The sequence below is a fragment of the Macrobrachium nipponense genome, chromosome 20 (genome assembly GCF_015104395.2).
Source record: "Macrobrachium nipponense isolate FS-2020 chromosome 20, ASM1510439v2, whole genome shotgun sequence".
NCBI classification, from domain to species: Eukaryota; Metazoa; Arthropoda; class Malacostraca; order Decapoda; family Palaemonidae; genus Macrobrachium; species Macrobrachium nipponense.
In genome coordinates, this window is record NC_061089.1 from 13,584,750 (window position 1) to 13,604,028 (window position 19,279).

At 35.1% G+C, this 19,279-nt stretch overlaps 2 protein-coding genes across 2 annotated transcripts in view; both read right to left on the minus strand.

Moving 5' to 3' along the window:
• Nucleotides 1-5,646: 5,646 nt before the first annotated feature.
• LOC135219740 (uncharacterized) lies at nucleotides 5,647-7,281 on the minus strand. The gene has a single exon (XM_064256762.1). It carries the CDS (start codon nucleotides 7,279-7,281, stop codon nucleotides 5,647-5,649), a length of 1,635 nt encoding a protein of 544 aa, XP_064112832.1.
• A 7,746-nt stretch (nucleotides 7,282-15,027) lies between these two features.
• Nucleotides 15,028-19,279, minus strand: part of LOC135219744 (mucin-5AC-like) — a 59,258-nt gene continuing 55,006 nt past the window's right edge. The window contains exons 40-42 of the mRNA XM_064256777.1: nucleotides 19,025-19,160; nucleotides 17,986-18,558; nucleotides 15,028-17,417 (exon numbers count right to left, since the gene is read on the minus strand). Of these exons, the coding sequence (XP_064112847.1) occupies nucleotides 17,325-17,417; nucleotides 17,986-18,558; nucleotides 19,025-19,160 (802 nt within the window). The 3' untranslated portion in view covers nucleotides 15,028-17,324. The remainder of the gene's footprint in view (nucleotides 17,418-17,985; nucleotides 18,559-19,024; nucleotides 19,161-19,279) is intronic.

Below are 19,279 nucleotides of genomic sequence, written 5' to 3' on the forward strand. Positions count from 1 at the left end.
AGACATGGTTGTTGAATTTATTCTTGTTGCACTGACAGTTGGCATTATTGGAAAAGTGTTGGTTTCTAATTTCTGTACACGGGAAGTAGTTGATGAAGATGATGTTATTGGTACACTGGTAGTTGGTAAGGGTGAATGAACTGTGCTAGATATTGATATTTGATCAGTAGTTATATAAGTCAGGGGGATAGCAGTAGGGTTTAACGCTGATGGAGCAATGGCAGAGGTAGATGCTGAAGACACTTTAGTGTTTGAATTAAGGACAAATGGTGATACTGAAGTTATTGGAATAGCAGCAGAGTTTGAAGTAGATGGAACACTGGCAGAAGTAGACCCTGCAGGTTCATAAGTGGTTGATGTAAAGACAGATGGGGATACTGAATATGAGGATATAAATGTGTTTGCTGTTGCTGCTGGAAGTGTGCTGGTAACAGAGGTTGAGGATAAACCAGTAGTAATCAATGTATTAGAAAGACTGGGAGTAGATGAAGTGCTGGGTATAGTAGCAGCTGTTAAGGTTGCTGGTGCAATGGTAGTTTCGATTACATTAGTAGTTGTATTTGGCTCTGGAGCTCTAATGGTTGTAGGTGCTATGTAAGTGCTTGAAATTACTGAAGCAATGGTAGAAGTTGACTGGTCTTTGGAAACTGTTGTTGAAATGCTCTTATTTGATAATGTTGGAGCACTGGTGGTCAATGAACCTGTAGGTTCAGTGATAGAGAATAATGTACTATTTGAAACTGAGGAAGTAACTGAACTGGTGTTATTATTACTATATGTTAATGCTGCAAGTACAGGGCTATGTGGCAAGATTCCTTTACTAGTTAAAATTGGGATAAGTGTTGTGGTTGGAAATGAAGGAAAAGATACACTGGTTTCTGAAGTGGTGGTTGGTATAGAAGCTGTGGCTTGGGTTGTAGAATGTACAGCTGATGGGACAGCGATGAATGTGGTTGTAGAAACTGGTGGCAAACTAGTGGTTGGAGGAAGATTAGGCATGGTTGTTGTATTAAGAATTGTAGCACTGACAGTTGGCATTATTGGAAAACTGTTGGTCTCTAATTTCTGTACAGGGGAAGTATTTAATGTAGATGAAGTTATTGGTACACTGGTAGTTGTTAAGGGTACAGGACCTGTGTTCGACACTAATACTGAATCAGTTGTCATAGAATGCAAGGGAATTGCTGCAGAGTTGGAGGGTGATAGAACACTGGCAGAGATAGATGATGAAGGATCTTCAGTAGTTAAATTAAGGACAAGTGGGGATGCAGAATCTGTGGTTATACTACTGATTGCTGATGATGCTGGAATTGTGCTGGTTGCAGAGTTTGTGGATACATTGGCAGTACTTAATGTATATGATACATTTGTAATGGTTAATATAGGTGAAACATCGGTATTAATTAATGTATTTGAAAGATTAGGGGCAGCTGAAATTCTGGATATATTAGGAGCTGTTAAGGTTGCTGGTGTAGTGTCAATTTTTATCACGTTAGTAATCGTAAATGGCTCTAGGGCTGTAGTGGCTGCATTTACTGTGGAAGTGTTTGAAATTACTGGAGAAATAGAAGTTAGCAGGGATTTTGAAACACTACTTAAGATGGAGCTGTTTGATAATGCTGGAACAGTGGTGGTCAATGAAATGGTAGGGTTAAGGTCATTAATTACTGTATTTGAAACAGAGGAACTAACAAAACTGGCATTTACATTAGTAGATATTAAAGTTTCAGGAAAATGGGTAGGTGATATGATTCCTCCATCAGCTATAGTCTGTGAAAGTTTAGTGGATGGATATGAAGGAAGAGAAGGTGCAGATATTTTAGGGACAAGTGAACTGCTCAATGTTGTTGGAACCTTTTCAAGGCTTGTTACTGAAGGGGTGGAGGGTATAGGTGTAGAAGTTGAGTATTTAGTCATGGAATTTATTATTCCTGGAACAGTGCTTGTAGAAGCAGATTTTTTACTAGTAGTTGGCGGAAGAGCTGGTATGGTGGATGAATTTATATGTCTATCACTAACATCTGACATAACTGGAAAACCGTTGCTTTGTGTTGTTTGTACATGGGAAGTATTAAATGTAGATGAGGTTACTGTTACACTGGAAGATGTTAGGGTTAAAGGAACTGGTCTATGCACTGATACTGTCTCAGTAATTACAGAAGTCAGTGGAACAGCAGTCGAATTTGAAGCTGATGGAACATTGGCAAAGGTAGATGCTGAAGGTCCACTTGCAGCTGAAGTAAGGACTGTTGGAGATGCTAAATCTGTAGTTATAATGCTGCTTCCTGAAGTTGGAAGTGTGTTGATTACTGAGTGTGAGGATACATTTGTAGTACTTATTGTGACTGAAACATTTGTAATACTTGAAATTGGAGCAATTGTAAAGGTTGATGTGGCTTTTGAAACTGCAGTTACGATGCTACCGTTTGATAATGCTGGAGCAGTAGTGGTCAATAAACCTGTGGGTAAAGTGACAGTCATTAATGCATTTGAAAAAGAGTAATTGACTGAACTGGAGTTTACATTACATGCAATAGTCATTACAGTTTCATGAACAGGGTTATGTGGTGTGATTCCTTCACTGGTTAGTCTGTGAGGGTACACTTCCAGTGCTATTACTTGACATTATTGGAAGAGTGGTAATGGTTGTTGCATGTAAACTGGCAACTGAGGTAGCAGCAAGTGAGAGTGTTTAAGTTGTGTTTAGCACAGAAACATTTATAACTATTAGAACAGGAGGTATTTTAGCAGATGATGCTTGACCAGCAGTAGTGGTTTGAGTAATGGTAGGAGTTGCTTTTAAGATATTTAAAAAAGAATGATCATTGATCATATAAGAATAGTTGCGGTACAAAGGTTGCAGGTGAAGTAAACACTAGTAGTAGTGTTGACATTGTGATAATAGTTGACATTGTGATAATATAGGCAAATGTTGAGGCTGCAGGGTATGTAGGGGTCATTAATGGAGTTGCAATTAATGTAGTAGTTGGAGGTGCTGTGGCTGTAGGAAGCATGTTTGTTGGGAAAGTTGGAACTGTAAGTGGAGCAATTTTGTTTTTTGAAAGTTTGATGGTTGACTCAGAAGTTGTGAAATCACATGTGGTTTCACATCCATGTTTTTAAGAGAATTGTGTGTATGTAGCCCTGCGTATATTGGTGATTAAACAGATGTAATTTGAAATAAAGACAAGACATTAGAATATACTGATTTGTTATTGGACAAAGGATTAATAGTGCAAAAAGGACTTTACAGCAATGTAAAAGATAGAAAACCTGATTGTATTGTACTACCATAGAGTGATAATTTCAAAGATTATATTCCCATGTAAAATGTAAATATGAATAATGTATAGATTTTAAAGAAGGTAGTGGCTTAACAGCAAAATTCTGCCCACATCTACATCCAAAAACAAAATACGTAGTAAATGGAGTGCTAATCTGTTTACTGCTCCTTTTCTCTAATCAACGTGTCAATATTTTTCCGGTCGTTTGTGCTATCACCCTAGCATATAGTACTACTGTGCGTATACTGTTAATGTCTGTCATGATGTAATATCTCAGTCCTTGTGAAAATGTCAGAGAAAAGTACATATGAAACCAGTTGGGATTTATAAAATATACGCACATCTACCTCCAACTATGAAAGCACATATGTGGGGTACCAGTTTAATCAGAAGACTTGAGGCTGATTAGGTGCAGGACTAACCAACCACCCTTTCCTTGAAGAAATATGATTTGACTCGCATGCAAAGGTAATGTGCAAAACATACAAAATTAATCTGAGCAGAACACCAAACCTACTTTCAGAAATATTGAAAAAATCATGAATCAGAAACTATATACATTTATCAGTTGGAAAAAATAACTAGGTTTACTTTAAAAGGAAAGACATCTTGGACAAAATCTACAATGGTCAACTTAAATTGGAAGATGGCATACCAAGGGCCGGATTTTTTTTTGTACAGAATGAGGAATCTCAACATGATGAGATTTTGTATGTTTCACCATATGAGCAAATACATGTACTTCTTCTAAAACATGAAATGGACACCAAATAGTACTCCTAACAGTAAAAAAATTAATAATTTTTAAAATATCAGGATGGCTACATCCAAAATAATAGTTAATATAATTTTTTAACTGTAATGGAAAAATAATGAAATCAATAAGTAATAATTAGTAATTAATATTAATATTCTATAAAAATGAGGATTACTTCTACATGCAAACTGAAAATTCTGAAACATATTTCTCTAGAATACAAACAGTAATAATGCCAGTAAACCAAACAGTTACTAAAGTATAATATTTTTCATTATATATGTACTTAAGGTCTCAACCTAGTTACATCTTGAAAAACGTTCGATCATCTACTGCTACACATAATAAACAAATATTTCTATAAATCTGTATACAATTACCTCTTGATAGGCTGGTGTTTGCAGATGTTGCTGCAACCTGCATGGTTTTAGAAGCTACTGATGAATAAGTGGTTGAAATGTCAGGTACAACGGTATATGTAGAAGTTGTCGGTACATTTGTGGTTGAAGAATTTCCTGGGACAGCGGTGGTTGAAAAAGCCGTTGGTACAATGATGGTTGATGAAATTGCTGATACAGTGGCTGTTCCTGGTACAGTGATGGTTGCAGGTGTTGCTGATACACTGGTGGTTGAAAAAGTTGCTGGTACAGCAGTTGTAGCCGAAGATTTTGGAACAGAACTTGCTGTTAAAGTTGTGAATGTAGAAGATGCTGGGACAATTGTACTTATTGGCAATGCAGTAGTTGAAATTGACAGTGCACTAGTGGTTAAAGACGGTGCAGCTAAAGGAGTGGTTGTAAAAGTTCCAGGTACAGTTATAAATGGAGAAGATTTAGGTACAGTATTTGCTGAAGAAGTTGTTGGTACAATTGTAGTTGTAGAAACTGAAGGTATAACTGTGGTTTTCGAAGTGTTTGGAATTGTGGTAGCTACTGAAGTAGATGATGTTTCAGAAGCAGTTGTAGATGCAGAAGTTACTGGAAGAGTATTGGTTGCAGATGTGGTTGAAGAAGCTTCTGATACAGTATTGGTTGCATAAGTTGTATAATTTGCTGGTGCAACTGTGGTTGTATAGTTTTCTGGTGCAGCTGTGGTTGCATAGTTTTCTGGCACAGCTGTGGATGTATAATTTGCTGGTGCAACTGTGGTTGTATAGTTTTCTGGTGCAGCTGTGGTTGTTAATTTGTAGTGCTAAGCTGTAAACGGTTGTATAGTTTCTGGCGCAGCTGTGGTTGTATAGTTTTCTGGCGCAGCGTGTTGGTTGTATAAGTGCTGGTGCAACTGTGGTTGTTGTAGTAGCTGGCTTTCTGGTTGCACAGTTGTGGTTGTTGATAGTTTCTGGCGCAGCTTGTGGTGTATAGTTTTCTGGTTTTTTGTGGCGCAGCTGTGGTTGTATAATTGCTGGTGCAACTGTAGTTGTAGTAGTTTTCTGGTCCACAGTTGTGGGTTGTATTAGTTTTTTCTGGCGCAGCGTGTGTATAATTTGTTGGTGGCAACTGTGTTGAGAGTTTTCTGGTGCAGCTGTGGTTGTATAGTTTTCTGGTGCAGCTGTGGTTGTATAACTTGCTGGTGCAACTGTGGTTGTAGAGTTTTGGTGCAGTGTGGTTAGTAAGTTTTCTGGGGTTCGCAGCTTTGGTTGTATAAACTTGCTTTTGGTGCATCGGGTGTTGTAGAGTTTTCTGTGCAGCGTGGTTGGTTATAGTTTTCTGGTGCAAAGCTTTGTGGTGTATAAACTTGGCTGGTGCAACTGTGGTTGTAAAGTTTCTGGCACAGTTGGTTGGTTGTATAGTTTTCTGGGGCAGCTGTGGTTGTATCATTGGCTGGGTGTAACTGTAAAGCTTGTATAGGTTTGTGGCCAACAGTCGTGGTTGTATCGTTTCTGGTACAGCTGTGGTTGTAAAGTTTTCTGGCCAAGCGTGGTTGTATAGTTTTCTGGTGCAGCTCGGGTTTATAAACTGGCTTGGGCAACTGTAGTGTAGAGTTTTTCTGGTGCAGCTGTGGTTGTATAAGTTTCTTGGTGCAGCTGGTTTGGTGTAAAAGTTTACTGGCACAGTGGGTTGGTTGTATAGTTTTGCTGGTGCAGCTTTTGGGTTGTATAAATGCTGGTGCAACTGTGGTTGTAGAGTTTTCTGGGGCAGCTTGGTTGTATAAGTTTCTGGTGAGCCGTGGGGCGTGTAAATAACTTGCTGGTGCAACTGTGGTTGTATAGTTTTCTGGCACAGCTGTGGTTGTATAATTTGCTGGTGCAACTGTGGTTGTATAGTTTTCTGGTGCAGCTGTGGTTGTAAAGTTTTCTAGCGCAGCTTTGGTGGTATAGTTTTCTGGCACAACTGTGGTTGTATAGTTTTCTGGCACAGCTGTGGTTGTAAAGTTTTCTGGTGCAGCTGTGGTTGTATAATTTGCTGGTGCAGCTGTGGTTGTATAGTTTTCTGGCACAGTTGTGGTTGTATAGTTTTTTGGTGCAGCTGTGGTTGTATAATTAGCAGATGCAACTGTGGTTGTATAATTTGTTGTAGCAATTGTGGATGAAGGAGTTGCTAACACAACAGTGGCTGATGTTGTTGCTTGAACAGTGGTGGTTAAACTTGTTGCTGCTAAAGTAGTGGCTACTGAATTTGTTGGTTCAATTGTAGTTGTAGATGTTCCAGATACAGTTGTTGGCCTAGCAGTGGTTGAATAAGTTGCGAGTGGAGAAGTGGTCAAAGGAGCTGCTGGTACAGTAATGGTTGTAAAAGTTGCTGATAAATTTGAAGTTGAAATCATGGAAGTTCCAGCAGTAGTTGTGGTAAATGCTGTTGCAGTGGTGTTCAAAAATGTTGGTAAAGTGGTGATTGTAGAAGTTTCTGGGACAGTAGTGGTTGAAGAAGTTGGTACAGTTGTGGCTGAAGTAGTTGATGACAGTATGGTTGTTGAAGTTGCAGTGACATTGGTTGTTGTAGAAGTTACTGGTATAGTTGTGGTTGTACTGGCTGTTTGTACATTAGTGATTGAAGAAGTAATTGGTAAGGTGGTGGTTGTGAAAGTTGTGGGTGAAGAATCTGTTAGGTTATTAGATGCTGACGTTAGAGTACTAATAGAAGAAAAAGGCAAACTATGAGTTGTAGAAGTAGAGCTTGCAGATATGGTGGGTGAGGTTGATGATGTTACTGATGATTCACTAGACGATCCTGCTGATGCTGTTGTTTTAATTTGTCCTTCTGATTCATCTTCAATCTGAATGGGTTTTGTAAACAATACCATTTTATACACAAGTTGAATATCAAAACGAGAGGCAAACATACAACAAAATCCTAGTATATTTCATTATAAACATGGAATATTAAGGGAATCTTTTTTATAATAAAATACAAATGTACATAGTATAACAATGCAATACGTAAAGGTTAATATGATTTTCTGAATGTTTCAATAAAGCCTTTGTCAGAAAAATCACAACAAACAGCTTTAATTATACATCAAATATCCATCCAGTCATAAACCATTACTAATATAGTGTTTAATTTTTAAGCATTTTTTAAGAGATGCATGTAAAGTTAATGAAATTTCAAGTAATGTACAATGCTGGAAAGTTTGAGATCCTGCGAAGACATGAAGATCCTAAAGTCTCACAATTCCTCAAGGTAATTAAAAAGTTTCAACACTTCAAATGGAAAAAAGGCGCCGAGTCCCAAACAGTGTTTGCACATTGGACAGCCAGTATATTTCATTAGTAAGTGTTAAGATCCAGTTACACTCTTTTTAGGCAAAAATTGACAACATAAAATTTCATAGAGCCTCATGATTACAAATGCTGGAAGTCTTTAAATCCCACCAAGAAACCAATAAAAGCTGACAATCTAGTATGTGATGGCCACCAAAAAGCCTCGTAACTGTTGAGAGAACCAAAATTAGCTGGATGTCTTCAGCCCTATCTGTCAAAAAGTAAGATGAGTTACTAACTATGGAGTTCCTCATTACAGAATCTAAGTGATACTAATTCTATCATATTCCCCCCATTTTCAAAAGTGTTATATTGAACATACAAATTATGCTGTGGCAAGATAAAAGAGGTTTGATGGACCCTGTAGCTATAAAGTACCAAATGTTAATTTTTTTTATTTACATTGGAATAAGGAAGCCCAGGCACCTTTCACAACTGCAATAGATGTTTCAAACTTTGACAATACATTGTAGCTCCAGAATCCTCAATATCTATGAGACCTGTTCTTCAGATAGGAAACCAGACCTAGGAAAACAATTTACTACATAGATTTACCTACAAGCCAATGCTGAATTGGGAACCAGTTTCAAATTAATCTGTGGCTTAACCATTGGACAAGAGGCTGAATGAGAATCTACATTGTGTCACGTCTTTGTTGGCACTGGGCACACTCAAGAACTGCTCAAGCATAACCATGGGCTGCATCTTGCTCTTTAAAACAAAAGCTGAAGGTTACACATGGTCTTCATAGCTACCTCTACCGAAAAACAAAGATGGTACTCGTGGGTATACTGCCTACCTTACTCCTTTCTTTGTTCAGAGGTAATAATAACCCTTCAAGTACATCAAGTCCTCTAAAAGGTGTTGGAATTTCACCAGATTCGTGCTGCATCTCAGCACACCACCAACAGTATCTGATCTTTAAGTAATCTGAGATACAAACTTTTATAGGTACTAGGTTTAGTCATAAACACACTGCAAGGCATCTTTTAAAAGCTCATGAGGGCCAGAAAGCAAAGTTTCAGATATTGATATGCAGAAAAGGCAAAGCATACAACTAGAACCATCATGGAAATAGTGAAGTTCACAGTACATCTCAGAAAGTACAAACTCATCTTTACCCACAAGTTAACATGGTTTGATGAAAACTTGTTAACCGGGAAACAAACACTTTTAGCATAAAAAAGTATGTAAGATTCCTTGCTGTCAGACAGTAAATTTGGAAGACCTTGACAATGGTTTTGGGAAAACTTCAGCTTGCTTCTACCATAAACAAAATATTATACTTCCAAAAAGATTCTGACTTGAGATAAACAATTTTCAACGGACAAAGCTAAGAGATAACCTAGGTTTTTGGCTAAAGGAAGATCCACTGATGGGGTCTGCTCCTTAGTATGACTCAAAGTCTAATAATTTACGGACAAGTCTACTGCCATACTTTGGGGCAGTTACATATACAGTTTCTTGTAAATGATGGCATAAAGGAACAGATTTTCATACCATTATTCTTCAGTCCATACTAAGATGGTCCAACAACTTCCTGTTTTGCAAGACATTTTTTTCACTGTCAGTCCATCAGCCTCAAACAAAATCCTCTTTCACCCTCTTTTAATGTACATAATGTCTCCAAGTCTTTAGAAGAGTAATGGTAAAATCATTTAAGGCTGGTCTAGTTCAAAGAAAACTAGCAGGTGGCATGCACAATACCAGTCACAGTTCCAATGCTCTGGGTAGCCTATGGACAGGTTTACCAGGCTGACAGTTAAGGGTGATTCTTTTTTTTAGTTTATGACACACATTAGAAAGGAAATATTATCTAAAGAATGCTTACCCCTTTGAGGCTGGCTGACTGCACCAAAATTGCCTACCTAATGGACCCTTTTTAATATAAAGGAAAAATCAATAGAATGAGCAACTATTTTGTGCATGCCTCAATATTTAACATGTTTTACAGTTAATAAATGAAACTGATTAATCACTTGAACTGAAAGATATAAGATTATATTAGTAATTTCATAAACTGGAAACTTACACAATCGCTTCCTTTCAAATCTTCAACAAGAGTGAAGTTCACATATTTCCTTTCGTATGGATGGACACTTGATAACATCGTAATATGCTCTGTGAAGGATGTAACACTACTCTCAAGATTCATTTCAGGTTGGCTGGAAAAAGCAGACAAGATAAAAAGTTTTAATAACTGAATTATACCTTAGGACTGGCATTTACTTCTGGTCAAAGAAAATCTTTACTGTTCCTTTTGGAAAGTAAAAAGGTTTAGTACTCACTTAAAAATTTAAAAGAAATAAGAAAACCACACAAAGCTTCTCATTCAATAACTTACTTCAGTATATTACAACGATAAAATAATTATGTTCGTCTTCCTTGCTAACACTAATCTGGACAATCGACAGATGAACGAATCTAATGATGTTTGATGACAACATGATAATGGCTGAAAAGTATCATAGTTGACTGAAAGCCAAGAAGTACCAGAGGCCTGACAACTCTATCAGCTGATAAAAGGTGATGAAGTTTCAAGACAAAAGACAACAATTCAAACAAAACAAAAATAACGAAAGTGCTTTCATCACCGATAAGCAGTTAACATACAATAATGTTTAGAAATTACATTAAGCATCATGTGTTGATGAAATGAAAAAGGCAAGCAAGATGGCAGGCAGGTGAAAATAATAATGAAAAGTGTAGCATCTGTTATTTTACTATGCAAATGGTAAATGAAAGACATTTTGTTGATAACTGGGTAATTCTTCAATAATGTTTCCCTTGTAACCCTTGCATTCTAATGCAGATGCAATGGAAAATATAAAGAAGTCAATATTTCCAGAAATGCTTCAGAAATTTTGATGTACTGTAATTTTTAGTATGTATTGTAAAGTGAACATTTGCAAATGGAATAATTCAGTAAGGCCAGTAAGTTTGCACAGCAAAGACGCAAAGACTTGGGTACAGGTCAAGGTTTAAGGACGTTGTTACATAGCTGCCAATCAGCAACTCAAAATATCAGCAAAGATCCTCACATCATCTTTGTAAAACAGCTGAAGTAAGTCAGTGCTGGGAACCACACAAATATCATAGTTTTCTCAAACTACTACAGCAAATAGTCTCACACGTACAATGATCAAGATATGAAGACAGCTTTCAGCATCATTTCAAAACAGTATTAGCAATAACAGCTTAAATCTAAATTTTGTAGACTATAAAATACTAAAATGGGTTTTAAAAAATCTTGATTAAATAGTTCGCAACACTAAAGAATGAAATATAGGCAAAATAACAAAAAGCTAAACATATTAAAGAGAAAACTTACAGTTCAGTGAACTTCTGTAGAACACTGGGCCAAGTAGAAGTAGTACTGTTAACCTCTTCCCCATTTTGAAATCCTTCACATATCTCGATGGTGTCTTGGATGATCTTTCAGATGTAAAAAATAGAAGTCACTGCCCCAAATAACTAAGGTGTTCAACGAAAAAAAGCCAGTTGTGGTGGTTGACTGAAACTAATATTTTCCTGTCAACTATAATCTGTTGCACAAAAAACTACTTGCTGCTCTTTTTACAACTGATCACTATATTTTTAATCATATTACGCAAACTGACTCTGAACTTTGACTGATTCAATGTTTTATCAAGGTATGTAGACATAATGATAAGTGGTTGACTAGCCTTTTTATTATTTATTTACTGATACTATGAGAGAGAGAGAGAGAGAGAGAGAGAGAGAGAGAGAGAGAGAGAGAGTGACCGAGAGAGATGAAGAGAGACTAGAGAGAGAGAGAGAGAGAGAGAGAGAATGCATGGAACTCCTAACAGGAGTGTAAAAGAGAGAAAGTGTGTTATGGTAGCTCCAATCATAGCAGCATTTCACTTTCTAATGGCTGTTCCCAACGATCAGTTACTAATGAAAAGTTCTCACATCTATTATCGACCAAAGATCCGGCTCCTTTTCATAACTATCATCAGTTCAGTCTTCCTATTTGACTTTTCAAAGCAATGACTGTGTTACAGAAAGCCTAATCCTTTAATTCCCCTATTATTTTCACCTATTTTTATGTTAGCTGGCACTTCATCATTCAAGGACTTATCTTTTCTTTGGTCTTTACTTAAATTCTCGTGTCTAAGTTGTGAACATTTAAAAAAAATTTGGGGTACATATAATAATAATACATTTCAGCTTTGTAAGTAGAAGATTTTTTTAGAACTTTTATAAGGCATGTTCCCAGTGGTTTTCATCTGACATCATTCTTATAAACAAGGATGCCCAACTCTTGGAAAGAATAATACAATTTCTACAAGTGTAGATCACAACCTAATGAGATACTTAACTTTATGCTTTTAACACCTCATTGTGAATATTTATTTTTTACTTTATATAGCAAAAACAAAGATAGTACAGCTTCACTGTCAAAAATCGAAGTTCATACCTGTATGATAGGGCTCCCTGGTGTAGCAGGATAAGTTTTCATAAGAATTAAAATATCTTTTGCCCCACTTTCTGACATCAAGAAAGGAAATATCAAAAATAAGCTGTTTCCAATGTGGACATCTGTGGGGTACCTCTGTAATAAAAATCAATTCGTTAACTGCAATAAGGGTATGTATATCAATGTTACATATGAAGATGGTATGACTAGAGAACATTCCATGTATATTGTGTAAACAGTTCAGAAATAGGAATCAACCATTTTTAATTCAAACTTGGGTAAGTATGCATCACAATAACATTAAAAAGTATTTAAGTATTACCTTTTCACCAACAGCCTTCAGTCCTCCCTTGCTATCAGTGTAGTACCACATAGTTTCACCATTTTCTACAGTTGAATCATTTTGGGAAACTAATGCTTCTATTAATGTGAAACCATGCTCACTCTCTTGCAGCCTTTAAACAGTAAAATGAACAACTTATTTCTTGCAGATTCTAATTGAAAATATAAGTAACTGATAAATCATACAACTCTCAATGTTAAGCGCCATGTGTCATGTAATACAAAATAATAAACTTTATTTTTAAAATGTTCTTAAGTCTAAGGTTCAGATAGAGACTGACCAAAAGGCATCTCAAAATAAACCCATAAAATACAAAGAAAGTTTGAAACATTTTGACTTTTGAAGAGCTACTGACAAATATTAAGGGAATACATAATCATAATGATTCTAGCTTACCTCATCAAAACCTTCCTTAAGTTATCTTCATGGAAAGTATTGTCAATGATAATTTCCTTTGAAAAGAAGATTAACAAAATATTACAAAATGCCATGAATGTTAGATCTTGCAATCACATTTTCTAAAGCCTTCTTTAACTATCTTTGTTCATCAGCTGTGAAATCACATGTTGTTCACTGGCTTTTTGGGATCCATAACAACCAATGCATCTCATAAAGTTAATGAAAATCCTGAAGCAACTATTCATGAAGGCAACAATAAGTTAATCAAATATGATAAATAAAAAACTAACATATTACATGAGCACAGCTGCATCATATCAACATAATTAGGCTAGTGCTGTTCAAATACTAACTGGTGCAATATAAAATATAATGCAAGGCACTGGGTCATGAAATGTAATTTGTTAGAGTTGTAGAGTGAAGAGCATGAATACCTGAGTTTCACTGATGTTCTGATGATCACAGTCAATAACCAACTCTTCTGCAACCTGAACAACAGAAGACTGATTCCCGTTACTTAGCGGTGGAATGGATGGCATAAATGAAGTTGGAAGGGTAGTTAAGAGAGATGAAGCAGTAACAGTGGTAGGTGGTGAAATGGGAACAGTGGTTGAAGATGACAGGGGAACAATAGTTGTTGTACTCAGGCTAGAAGTAGTCGTAGGGACAGAAATGGAAGGAACTGTGGTAGATGCTGATGTGGAGGGGACATTAGGAATGGTAGATGATGTTATAGAGGTGGTATCAACAGAAGATGCAGTGATATTAGTAGTAGATGTGGATGATGTAGGGGCTATAATACTAGTGGCTGAAGCAGATGGCACCACTGATGTGGAAAATGATGAAGGTGCAGATGTGCTAGATGAAGATGCAGTTGACGATGATGGTGTGATCTGTGGTTCATCATCTGTTTCATTTGGCTGAAAATATAAATAAAGATGTTTATTAAAAACTTTGGGTAATGACAGCACCAAAATATGTGATGATAATTACAAACGCATGACTAATACTATATTTAATATATATATATGTTATATATATATATATATATATATATTATATATATATACTATATATATATACATATATATAATATATATATATAGATATATATATATATAATATATATATATATATATATATATATATAAATACAGTGGTACCTCGAGATACGAAAGGCTCAACTTAAGGAAAACTTGAGATACGAAAGCCAATACGAAAAATTTAATGGCTCTACATACGAAAATTTTTCAAGATACGAAAGGTTTCTGAAAGTCTGAGATTCGCCCGGATAACAATTTTGAAAATTGCGCCGCGCGCCGCCATCTTAGTACTAGTAGACTCGCCACCATCCTCCTGCTCTCCCATTGGTTCCTGATGCTAGTCACAGCCATGAAATCCTTCTCTTCTATTGGCCAGCGTCCTTCCCATCATGCATCTACTATGTACACGTAGTGGCGTGGCTCGGCCACTCGGTACCAGCATTGTTATAGTACGCACGCGGTATTCGTTTTCGGGATCGTCAATGTGTACGTATTAAAAAAAAAAAGTGACCAAGATCTCTCACATGGGATAAGTGATCAAGGTCTCTCTCATAGGATAACTGGAAACTTTGCAAGGTTGGTAGAATCTCCACTCCCTGCTGAACAGAGGGTGTAGACCAATCATTTACAACATACATACCAGTAGTACGTATAATCAAGGCACTTCAGTTTATGTTGAAGGTCAGCAGCCGAACATTCAATACCCAAATCAGTTGTAGAGAGAGCATTTGGTTGAACAGGGTTTTGATGGACACCAGGGCTAACAGAGTCATGAGGTGCAAAAAAAGAACCAAGTGATAAAAAACAGAAAGTTGAAATTCTGTAAAAAAAAAAAAAAAAAAAAAAAAAAAAAAAAAAAAAAAAAAAACCTACGTAAAGTAAAAAAAAAAGTTAAAATCACAAAAAAAGAAGAAAAAAAAAAAACGGCAGGAATTAAAGCCGCTTTTCATAAAGTGCAATCATTTGTAGAAGACACCCCCCGAAAAGGCTCACACAGGAACATTGTGAAAAGTAGGCAGAAGCAATCTTCCTTGGATAGTTACGTAATATGTAGTACGTACGTATATTTTTTAAAGTGTACGTACGTACATATGTACAAAAGAAAAAAAAAAACGGCAGAAATTAAAGCCACTTTTCATAAAGTGCAATCATTTGTAGAAGACACCCCCCAAAAAGGCTCACACAGGAACATTGTGAAAAGTAGGCAGAAGCAATCTGCCTACTTTTTACGTACGTACAGTATATTTCTTGTTACCATGTACACTAATATACACTTTATTTACAGGATATATTTTGCATTTTTTTTTATTAATATAGGTATTGAATGGTCCAAATTGTTTTAGTATTTCATTGTTTATAGGTCAATTTAGCTTTATAATGAAATTTACTGGGGTGTTTTTGGAGGGCTTGGAACGGATTAGCCATTTTACATGTAAAATGTGGTCCAAGATACGAAAACCTCATGATACGAAGGGCCCCTCGGAATGGATTAATTTCGTAACTCGAGGTACTACTGTATGTATATATATATATATATATATATATATATATATATATATATATATATATATATATATACGTATATATATATATATATATATATATATATATATATATATATATATATATATATATATATGTTATTTCGATTAATCATTTTGGAAACTAGTTTTTATATTAAGTCGGTATTTAATGAACATATTACAGCATCTATACCTAAAAAAAAAAATTCTTTTACTCACACAATCTATGTCTTCTTCAATATCCTTAATGGAAGTAATGTTTACATATTTTCGTTCAAATGGCTGAACACCGGATAACATTTGAATGTGCTCAGTCAATGAGGATGTACTTGTGTTCAAATCTAAATCATTAACACTGAAAGGACACAATCAACAGCACACAATCAACATTAAAATAATTTTCCAGGATTATTATAAATAAAATGAGTTACTTTGCATTTCACTTTTTAGTTTTAATCTAAGAATTCTAAATCATAAAACTAAGATACAGGCATTTATAGCTAATAAAGCTTCACACTGCATTTTACCATAAAACTTAAAAATACTAAAGAGCAACTGGTAGAGATATGATTTTTAAAAAAAATTTAATTTGACCATATGAACTATGAAGTATAAATATCATAAAATGTTAGCTCCAGGAGAAAGATATGATATAAAAGTCACAACTTGCATGTCTCAAGTGTTTTCCAAATGTTGTAAAATTTATTTTCTTCAACTACATGCAACATTTCTTTGGTGTAAATCTTATATAAATAAACCTACCTTTCATTAAATTTCTGCATTATCTTGGGCAATGAGTAATTAGTGGAGCAATCTGCACTTCCATCGTGGCATCCTTCACTAAGTACAACTGTGTCCAGCATGATCTTTAAAAGCGAGTAAAATGGACATATCAGTGTTTAAAGATTAAATTGTCAAAAGAAGCTTAGTTCAAAAAAATAAAGAAACAAAAAAAAAAATTCTTATGGTAATACCAAGAATCATTCCATAACATATTTGAGGAAAACTGATTAAATAATAAAAATTTCTACCTGAATGATTGGGTTGCTGGGTTTTGCAGGATATGTGATAAGGAAAATGATCATATCTTCGTCTCCATTTTGGGATGCTGATGGAAGCACAACCATTAAACTTAACCCAATGTGGATGTCATGGCTATAGCTCTGAAATGATAAGTGCCCCCAATAAAATCATTAGATGTGAAGACTGACAACTTCTAAAATGATTATAAAATACAAGAACTGGATAGTACAACTTTATAACTTATGTTGTAACAGCAAAACTATTATGATATTTAATAAAACAGATTCCTATATAACTTTTCAATATTTTTATATCAAATACATACCAGAATAACCTCAAAATTTTTCAGCTCCAACTAAGGCTTCACGAAGGCAATTAGAAAATCATATGTACTTTATTATTTTCACAATAAACTGTCAATTTTTTACAGAATCTAAAAATCATTACCTTATTGGGGGCTACTTCCAATGTGCCAGAATTACTTGTATAGTACCAAAATGAATCATTATTCAGTGAAGAAATATTTTGGGTAATTATAGTTTCTGCCACAGAAAATCCATTCTCACTCTCTTGTAACCTGTTCAGTAAAAAATAAAAATAATCAACAAAAGTATGATGCATTAAATAAGTATCTACATATAACAAGTTGTTCAAAATGTAAATTTGCGAGGACAATGCGTTTGAAACTTTAGGTCAACAAACATAATACAACAATAAGTTTCTAAAACATTAACATCAATTACAAAAGGAAAGTTAAGTTTTTCTAGGCCTCAAAATGAAAGGTAAGTTTTTGTAGGCCTAATTAATTTTACAATGAAAGAACCAGAATCTTAGATCTACTTAACCTTTTAAGAACCCTGCTGAGATCATCCTCATGAAATGTATTCTCAAGAACAACTTCCTGCAAAAGAAATGAGAAAGCCAATCAGAATATTTTCATTGAATACTCAGAGGGAATAGAAAACAGACTGCATTAGAGTAGCTATATAAACTATCAAAATAGTAAGTCAATATAACCTAAGGAATCTCTTACGTGTCATTCAGGAACTAAAAATTATGGTAAAGATATATCTCAAATATTCAGATAATTTGTTGCTGATCATAAGGGATGCTTGTAACTTCTAATCTTATCACACTCAAAAGATGCCTGATTATGTATGTTCCTCTCTTTGCTGCCATTCTCTTAACTTAGTAACTGGCTATTTTTCTGTTGAATTAGCATGGACCATCTGTTAGGATGTATTAAAATTCTGCATTATAATCAGCAGTAGTGTATAATGGTCATGATAAAGCTTTCTGTAATAAATAAAATTAATCATTATAAAACCATTTAGCTGTGCTTATTGAGAGGCATGTTAGTCCATAATCAGTGAAAAAAGGAGCATATATAGTACACCGTTTATTGATGTTTCACACTGTCTCTACAATAAAAATTTTACTTGACATATTTGAGTATTATTTAAACTTACCTGTGTCTTATTCATACTTTCCTCATCACAGTCAGCATCAACTTGCTCGTGAATTTGCACAATAACATCGACATGTTCATCGAGGAGTGGAACGACAGTGGTCGTTGTTGTTTGTGCTTCAGTGGTTGTTGTTGCTACTGAGGATGTAGTGCTTTGTGAGGCTATTGTGGCAACTGCAGTTGTTGAGGTTGTAGGGACTGTAGTTGTTGAGGTTGCTGTGGGAACAGTAGGTGATGAGGTTGTTGTGGAGATAGTGGTTGATGAGGATGTTTTGGGGACAGTAAATGTGGATGTTGTGGAACCTGTAGTTGTTGAGGTTGCTGTGGGAACAGTAGGTGATGAGGTTGTTGTGGAGATAGTGGTTGATGAGGATGTTTTGGGGACAGTAAATGTGGATGTTGTGGAACCTGTAGTTGTTGAGGTTGTTGGGACAGAGATTGATGATGTTGGCCTTATGGAGGTAGTTGTAGATGTCACAGGCACAGCAGAGGTTGTTGAGGAAGTTGATGATTCACTAGTGCTTGGCAAATATGTTGTTGAAGTTGTTGATGTTTCTTCAGTCGTGTCTGGAGGCTGTATTAAAAAATGTATTAGAAATAAAAGTCTTGTCTGTAGTAATTACATAAACTAATACACAGTTCAATATAACTGATCATATCTATACACACAAAATAATCTAGTTTCATATAAACAAAGACAGAAAATAGTCATAGAAAAATGAAAACATTTAGAGAAAATTTCTCAAATGTCAAAATCTGTATATATAACATAATTAATCTCTTCTTTTGCTACTGTCAAATCATTTATGTTTTTACAACACATTTTTCTTGTTACACAAGAAATCTTTTGATAAAATACCATTTATAAAATCTGGACCTTCACATGAATCAGTTAACCAGACTATGATTATGTAACATTAGTATATATATGTATATTATTTTGATTAATATTATTGGAGACTAGCTTTTATAATTTCGTCTTTATTTAATGAACATATTAATGCATCTACATCTAAAAAAGTATAATTTCTTTTACTCACACAATCTATTTCTTCTTCAATATCCCTAATGGAAGTAATGTTTACATATTTTCTTTCAAATGGCTGAACACTTGATAACATTTGAATGTGCTCAGTCAATGAAGATGTACTTGTGTTCAAATCTAAATCAGGAACACTGAAAGGAAAAATTGTAAAACTTAAATAGTGAAATTATTGCACAATTATATTATATAATAACACATTACACATCAGCACACAATCAACATTAACACAATTTTCAAGGATTCTTATGAG

What these genes read in the sequence shown, in the direction of transcription:
- LOC135219740 (XM_064256762.1), bottom strand. Translation starts at nt 7,281, where the DNA reads ATGGTATTGTTTACAAAACCCATTCAGATTGAAGATGAATCAGAAGGA.